Genomic DNA, 7,659 nt, shown 5'->3' with positions numbered 1-7,659 from the left:
GCTGATTGCTGTATTTACTCATACTTAGTGTCAGTTCTTAAAACACAAAAACTTTAGTGAGGTCACTTGTAGAAAGTAATGAAAATTAAAGAAACACAGACGTCCTTACATGAATTTTGAGTGGTAGCACCCAAACATCTTTATTTTCATATCAGTTCATTTACTGGGACATGGTGATACTTCTAATCAATGGTTTTTCAACTGGCAAAAGTTATAAAATTCTTAACTTTAGGTTAAAATGCTCTGAAATGTTTTACATGTTTTATATGAAGAGCTGATCCAAAATAATGGACTTGTGGATAAAGTAAAAAACCTTTATGCATTTAAATGAGTTATGCTTGTCCACATTATCAATGCAAACAGCACAAGATGACTATAATTTATCAAATAATTTCAAGTGCAAAAGAATGGTATTTTAGGCAACCTATAAACTGTAAGTGGATCAAGAGGACCTTATCATTTGTTGTCACCTTGTTATTATCATTGTCATTTTTGATGAGAGAAAAAAAAAATCAACATTTTTTTTTATATCTGCCATACCATAAAGCAAATGAAGTGCACACTTAAGCAGTGCACTTTGGTGCGCTCTGAGTCACTTCCATCTTGATATGAATGCTACTTATAAAAACAAATGACTGTTCATTTCTTTTCGCTTCACTGGAAAAAATGGAGCATCCTAAACCACATAAGTCTAGAGGTTTTTATTTATATAAAAAAAAGAACAGCAACTTTCTTGTTGTCCCACGTCCTCTACCTTTGGATTCCTTTGTGTTCTCTTCCTGCATGAGGTGATTCAGGCAGATCTCGTCTCTTTAGAGTCTTCGGGTTTCTTCCCCCCTCCCCCCTTGACAGAAGCTGCACTCCAGGCCTCCACCCTTCCTTTGTTCAGAATCCTGATGAAGGTCTGAGCAACAGGACGGACAGAAATACATTGTCCTCATGTATAACTTACCCCTGGATCAGGCTCCAGTGCTCCTGGCCAGATGCACTCAGGTCTCAACCCGGCAGCAGGGAGAGACTGGAGGTCACTGCTCTGAAGTACAGCAGCCCAGAAGCTATAAAAAGCTTGTAGGGTGATAAGGACAAATGGCACTCTAAGAGTTATCAGTGGAGTTCTCATTGCTGGTCGAACTTGACGACTGAGGGGTGGATGAAGACGAAGAGGAGGAGGAGGAAGAGGAGGAGGTAAAGTTCATCCCTGATAGTTCTGGAGGGTTTGTTGCTGTGTTCTGCCCACTCAAGCTTTTCCTGCACACTGGACAAGTGTCATGCTAGGGAAAAAGAGAGAAAAATATGACATCCTCATAAAGCTTTAATTTCACATAATCATGAAAGTGAGATGGACAAGGGTATGTGATAGCTGATGTGAATACCTGCTCCAGCCACGGGACTATGCAGTCATTGTGGAACATATGATTGCACGGGAGCTGTCTCACATTTTCTCCAACACTGTAGTCTTCTTTGCACACAGGGCATTCAAGTCCTGAAGCTGAAAACACAACGACATATACATCTGTTTGGTTTAACTGTGATCAGTCAAAGGATTTAGGATATAATGATGACTAATTGTAGCTCACAGTCAAAATTATCAATATAAATTTGCAAAGTGAGATATGTAATGGCAAAGAGCCACAGGGGACATTGATGTAGACTGTTGCTATTTGGGACAGTTTCATAGTCTTCCTGAGCAAGGGTATCCCAAAGTAGGGCTGGGCGATTATGGTAAAAATAAGAATCCCGATTATTTTAAGTGATATTGAAATCACAACTAATATACACAATTATTCATTTATTTAAAAAGTTCAGTACTGATTTAAACACAACTTTAAAGAAGCAGCAAGTGGCACATAAAGTATTATTGATACACATAAGTCACACACACTCGCTGTTGCTGCACATGGAACACAGAAGAGCTATGAAGCACAGGAACTTGCATACATCTACACTGTGTGGCATATTAATTGTTTTTCTTGGATTATATTGTTTTTATGATTGTCAGATGGCAAAATTGAAATCACGATTAAAATCCAATTAATTGTCCCGCCCTATTACAAAGTCCTCTTCTGTATCTAACCCCATACCCCAGAGGAGGCTTCATTCAGCTATTATTAGTGACTTCTAATGGGGTGACACTATGACAGAGTGAATATGAGGAGGGTCTGATTTGAAAAAGGCCCATTGGGTTAAATGTTGTGCTACTGATCTCACTTCCCTTTGGCAGGAAAAGTGAGAGTTGCACAACCAGCACTAGAAAATCCCAAAGTGGTGTGATGGGTGTGTTAGGTAGAAAGGACAGTTACAAAACCAGTCTTTATGGATGAGGCACCTCTCTAGTTTCCTTTTTTTTATGACGTTTTGCCTTGTGAGTATGAAACTGCATTTCTATTAAAACTCTGATGTCAATTTTGTAGGCGATGTATGTACTTTAAAGGTTCTGTTGGTTTGGGAAGGATTCCTACCCTTTGAGGGCAGAAAACTCCAGTGATGCATGATAAATGTGATCCTTGATTTTCAAATTTTTACAATCAAAAACAGCTATCGATTCTAATTTTTTTGTATACTACAAGCACTACTCTTCCTTTTCTTTGTCTACCAACTGCTACATTTCACATTTCACAAAAACCATTTCTGATGCTACTGTGAAACGTGGTAGATTTCTTTTGCATTACAAAGCTAAAGCACATGATGCCACAATAGTGGTTTGTGCTTCAGCTCTTTAAAAAAAGGTCAATTCAAATGGGGGCTAATAACTTTGACCTCAGTAGTTCTTGTTTTTTATAGCTTTCTGTTTATTGTCTTTATTTTGTGAGTTTTGTCTGGGACTGGTTTCATTATCTTATTTATTTTATTATTTTTACGCCTTAACTTTTATTTTCACAGTGTTCTCACTTTTCCTATTTATATTATCAACATTCATTCTGCTCCTCTTTTACACCTGTTTTTTTGTTCAGACATCTATTTCAAGTGATACAATTAATACATTTTTTGTTATTACAAAACAAAGAGGTGGAAAGAAGATTATTTATATCATTTGTATTAATGTTTTCATTTTTTCCTGTGTTTTTGCTACATATGAGGTCTGCATGCAGCAGTATGTACTCATCTTTTGGGAAGAAAATACTGATGTCCTGATTGGAAAGAAAACAAAAATAGTGTATCTGTGTTAAATTATAATCAAGATTTCAGAATGAACGGAAAAATATACTTACCAACGTGTTCATGTGTGATTTGCACCGTAGGAAGACTTTTTATTTTGTCCCTGTCAGCAGGTGGGGGTCCCGTGTTCTCAAACTGGTTTAATAACTGAAGACAAGAAAAGATCCTCTTAAAAAATGCCATGTCTTTTGTGTGTCTATAATTTCATACACTTCCCATTTTAATACAGCAACCACAAGGAAGCAAAAAGAATTAAGCCATTATATGACTCCGCACAGTATTTGGTAAGAAAAGACTTCAAGACTCTTCAGTGCTTTACAATACCTGAGTTATAATAGCATCTAGTCCATTAGCACCCCAAGCATAATCCATAGGATTTGAGTGAAGAACGCCCCTTTGAAAAAAGGAAACAGAACACTTAGGGGGAAACTCTGACAAGCATCAATTCTGCTCATATATATCAGTGTTTATGAAGCTCACCAGGGTCCAACACCAATATTTGGCATTGCAGTAGGTGCAATTATTCCATTCACTAGTTGCTGAATAATCCTAAAAAAAAGAGGAATTAGCAATGATACACATAAATGTTGGGGGAAATGAAACTGGGTATTCAATGAGGAAGGATGGAATTGACAAATCCCTTGCTGCACTGCTTACCCTTCTAAAGTAGGAACTCCCTCATGTCTCCCAGGTTGTCGTCTTGAACCATGACGACTTCTGGGTTGCCTGGCACCATATCGTTGCCGTGATGCCGTTTCCCTTTCTCGCCTGTTTTCCGCTTCCCGGTTGTCCTCTGTTCCTAGCCCAGTCCCAAATTCAAAGCGGTCATCAAAGACACCCAGGGCAAACTGACCGTAGCCCGAAGGGAATGTAAACATGTGTTGGTCCACATTCTGTAAGAAAAAGATGATAAAAAAAGTGTGATGGGATTAACCAGAGAAGACTTCTCTTCAAACTGGTCAGTATTTATGGTCAACATGACACACATAAAGTAGAGTGAGTTGTGTTGACAGTCAGGTCAAATTACAACCTCATAGAAACCACTTTCCTGTTATTTGCATCAACAGAGTCTTTCAGACCCTTTACTGTTTGGTCAATCTTCCCAATGCATCTATAAAATAAAACATCTGCAAGGCTTGGACCATAACTTAATTTATCTTTCCAATTGATTTAGTAGAAAAATATACTTCTGTAATATATCGAAAGAGACATTTAAAAGTGGAAATACAAAAAATTACCCCCAACATATCCAGTGTTTTTAGAAAATTCTGTACAGTTAAACAGAGAGATGGTGTTTCAAGAAAAGGAATGGTTAGAAACCTCAAACGGTTGCTGGTTGGGGGGCCCGGTGGTTATGGTAGGCATGGAGCCATTGTCAGCGCTAAAAACGAGAGGAAAAAGTTCACAGAGTTATGGACCCAGTTCTTGATGTTTGAAGAAATTCACAGTTTAAATGTGTCATAGATTCCAGTATTCCCCAAAGTTATATCATCAAGATTCTATTGAATCCCCACATTTTTGTGGCCTTTGTAGTTTGATATCTTCTGTGAAATAGTTCTGTTTGTGCATTTTATTCTGGAACAATGAGAGAACAGTTTAAAGAGGACACAGAACATTAATGTATAATCAAAAAAGAGCGGTAATGTTGAGTCAATCTGAAATGAGGGATTTTTCCAATTTTGTGTTTGTTTTGTTTTTTTAATTCAGATATTCTAAATAAATCATAGTGGTCTCTATCTATCTATCTATATTGTATATTGTTATAATAGACTCTGCCTTTGTTAGAACGAGTGTGTCTAATACACTTTATAATACAAACCTTCTCTCTTCCAGCAGCTCCTCAATAAATCCTGACTCACATCTTGGACATGTGTACTCCTGTAGTCAAACAAAAGAAAGAATTATACATCTCAATTTACATTATATTCAACCAGAAAAAAAGCTCAATTAAAGGTTTTACCAGCAGCCCAGACATTTTACTACCTGCATGAACACTGCAGCCACAGCCCAACAGATTGTTAATGAATGGCTACACGGTGATATTAAATATTGTAAGTCAAAACATCATGTGGTATCTGGAAGTCTTTATTGTGGTCCTAAAACTTTAAAGGTTGAGATAACATTAATCATACAGCATCTTTAAAAAAATAGGAGGGTTTAGGACTTAGACACTTGGACACTTAAAAATTTAGATGACAAAGCAACCAAAATGGCTCAATGGCAAATAATATGTTAACCAAGCATCATAAGAAGCAAAGCATGCAGGAGCCCAGCAGCACAAACTGGGACCAGGAGGACCAGAGGAGTAACATAAGATAATGAAGCAAAGATGAAGTAAAAGTAGAAATTGGAAAAGATAAACTGAAAAAAAATAAAAGCTGTAAAATCGTTATAAGGCAACTTAGGTGTAAAAATTAGTAAAAGCAATGATGGAACTAGGAAAGAAAAACACATTAAGATTCTAAATACATGCTGCAGAGGCAAAGACAAGCGATTAAAGCATCAAGGAGATGCAGGAAGTAAAGACCAAAGATGATCAGAGAGAACAATAGAAGCCTAAAAGAAACCAAAGGCAATAGGACAAGAAAAACAGTTAGGACATCACAAATAAATAAAAAAATAACAAATAAGAATGGGCGAAAAAATCCCAGAAGGGTAATAAGAAGACTTCATCACTTAAAATCATGTCAACAAAAATTAGTTTTAACAGAATAGGTATCTAAATCTCCCACTCCTCGTGCTGGTTGTCCCTTCCAGGAATCATCCTTGTTCCAGCGAGACAACTCAGAAAAAAGCAGTTGGGTAAAGTGTGATGCTCAAGCCTTCTCTGCCCTGTGATCAGAACTGTCCTGTCACGCCAAGACACAATATAGTATTGAAAGTGTCTTTAAGCCCCTTGAGCAAACACAGAGGATAACTAAGAGGATAAACTAGGTCTTCTTTCCCCTCCATTCTGGGCATCTACTGAGATCTATATTTATAAAGTACAGAAAAGCCTGGAGGTCATCATGTCTCTGCATAAAGCTTGATGCCAGTGAAACTAAAAGGAGCTTTTTAGTCCAGCAGCAACATCAACTGGACATCACTTCTATCTTTGCCCATCATAAAAGAACATCATATTTGCACATGTTGCGTATGGAAGCATTAATGCCCCTGTCTGTCTGTAACACGATCATAACAGACACGTCGTATCACACTGATGTGTTCTGTCTTGATTGATGTCTAAATACAGATGAACAAACACATGCTACCACAGTAGCAGCAGATTCACAGCTGTTTGAGGTGATCATGTAAACACATGCCTTTACCAGAAACCCACGCTGATCGTTTACAATGTGAAGGGAACATTTGCAGCTACAGATCGTTCCAGCTTGTGACAGGCATGTCACTTGTTTGCCACAATGTATAACAAAACAAGAGAAGGATTTACAGGTATTGTTAACCCTGGAGCATTCACGGAGGTGGATCACAATCTGGTGCAATAAATCTCAAGTTAAAGAACTCTTTTATGACCAAAACTATGTAAGTAGGGCGATATTTAGACGCGGACAGTGCTGATTATGTTTATGGCTAACAGGTTAGATTGTCTGGTAAACCTACGGTAGTAATACGTGAGGCCGTTAAACTCGAGGACAAGCTGTGACACAGGAGTGTGAATATTCTACGTGAAATGACTAAGCAGTTTGTGCTTACATGCTCACGGATACACCACTATGATAACAAGATAACATACACTAGTTAGCGCTAAGTAAGATATAAGGGACCTGCGAGCAAGAAGCTAATGCTGTTAGCATGCTAACTGTTGGCCTCGCCGTTACAATCATTTATGTGAAAGTAAAAGCAACACCAGGGCCTTTTTTGTTTGTAAAACACTCTCTGCCATAGTTCAATGTCTGCGGTACTTACAGGCAGCCGGGGACTTATCTCTGCTGAGCATCTGTGACAGAAAAACCGGCTAGGCCATGGAGGAGCTTCAGCCATCTTTAGCCACTGAGCAGGTAGAGAGGGAGGGGGGACGAGTACGGAGCCCCGGAGAGGTCAAACCTCCTGGAAAATACGACGATCATGTGATGGAAATGGCACCACTGCAATGTAAAACTGTAGAACATACGTAAGGGTGAGCCTCTGGCTGGAGTGAAAATTAAGAAATTGAAGGATGACAAATAGATTTTTATTAACTTACAGATCACATTACACTCATGAAGAAGTTTTTTTTTTCTTCACAAAATTCTTTATGAATGTATAAATCATAAATATAAAGTAATACAACATGTTTGTTTGCTTTTTTTTAATGTCGAGATCTGATTTTTTTTTTTTTTAGATATATTTTTGTCTGACAACTCAACGGTCATATGCCTTGCATAACATTGCCACAAGGTGGCGCGTTTGTGTATCTAGTTGTTCAGAATGTAGCATGGAAACCAGGAACACTGAGGAGTTTGACAGCACAGTCTTGGTAAGTTTATAAGCTCAGTAAGGTTATTGTATGTTTTGAAAATGGGT

At 38.0% G+C, this 7,659-nt stretch overlaps 1 protein-coding gene across 1 annotated transcript; it reads right to left on the bottom strand.

Annotated features, from left to right (window-relative positions):
* LOC141789691 (E3 ubiquitin-protein ligase RNF126-like) lies at positions 1-7,199 on the bottom strand. Its single transcript, XM_074669246.1, has 9 exons — positions 7,063-7,199; positions 4,976-5,034; positions 4,477-4,537; positions 3,814-4,049; positions 3,637-3,705; positions 3,481-3,550; positions 3,210-3,303; positions 1,374-1,489; positions 1-1,271 (listed from the first exon to the last, which is right to left on the bottom strand). Exons 1-9 carry the CDS (start codon positions 7,135-7,137, stop codon positions 1,095-1,097), a joined length of 957 nt encoding a protein of 318 aa, XP_074525347.1. The 5' UTR covers positions 7,138-7,199; the 3' UTR covers positions 1-1,094.
* Positions 7,200-7,659: the final 460 nt, after the last annotated feature.

Source organism: Halichoeres trimaculatus, unplaced genomic scaffold (genome assembly GCF_033239565.1).
Source record: "Halichoeres trimaculatus isolate MK-OKI-2021-1 unplaced genomic scaffold, fHalTri1.1 fHalTri1_scaffold_4, whole genome shotgun sequence".
NCBI classification, from domain to species: Eukaryota; Metazoa; Chordata; class Actinopteri; order Labriformes; family Labridae; genus Halichoeres; species Halichoeres trimaculatus.
This window is presented reverse-complemented; position numbering and strand designations above follow the sequence as displayed.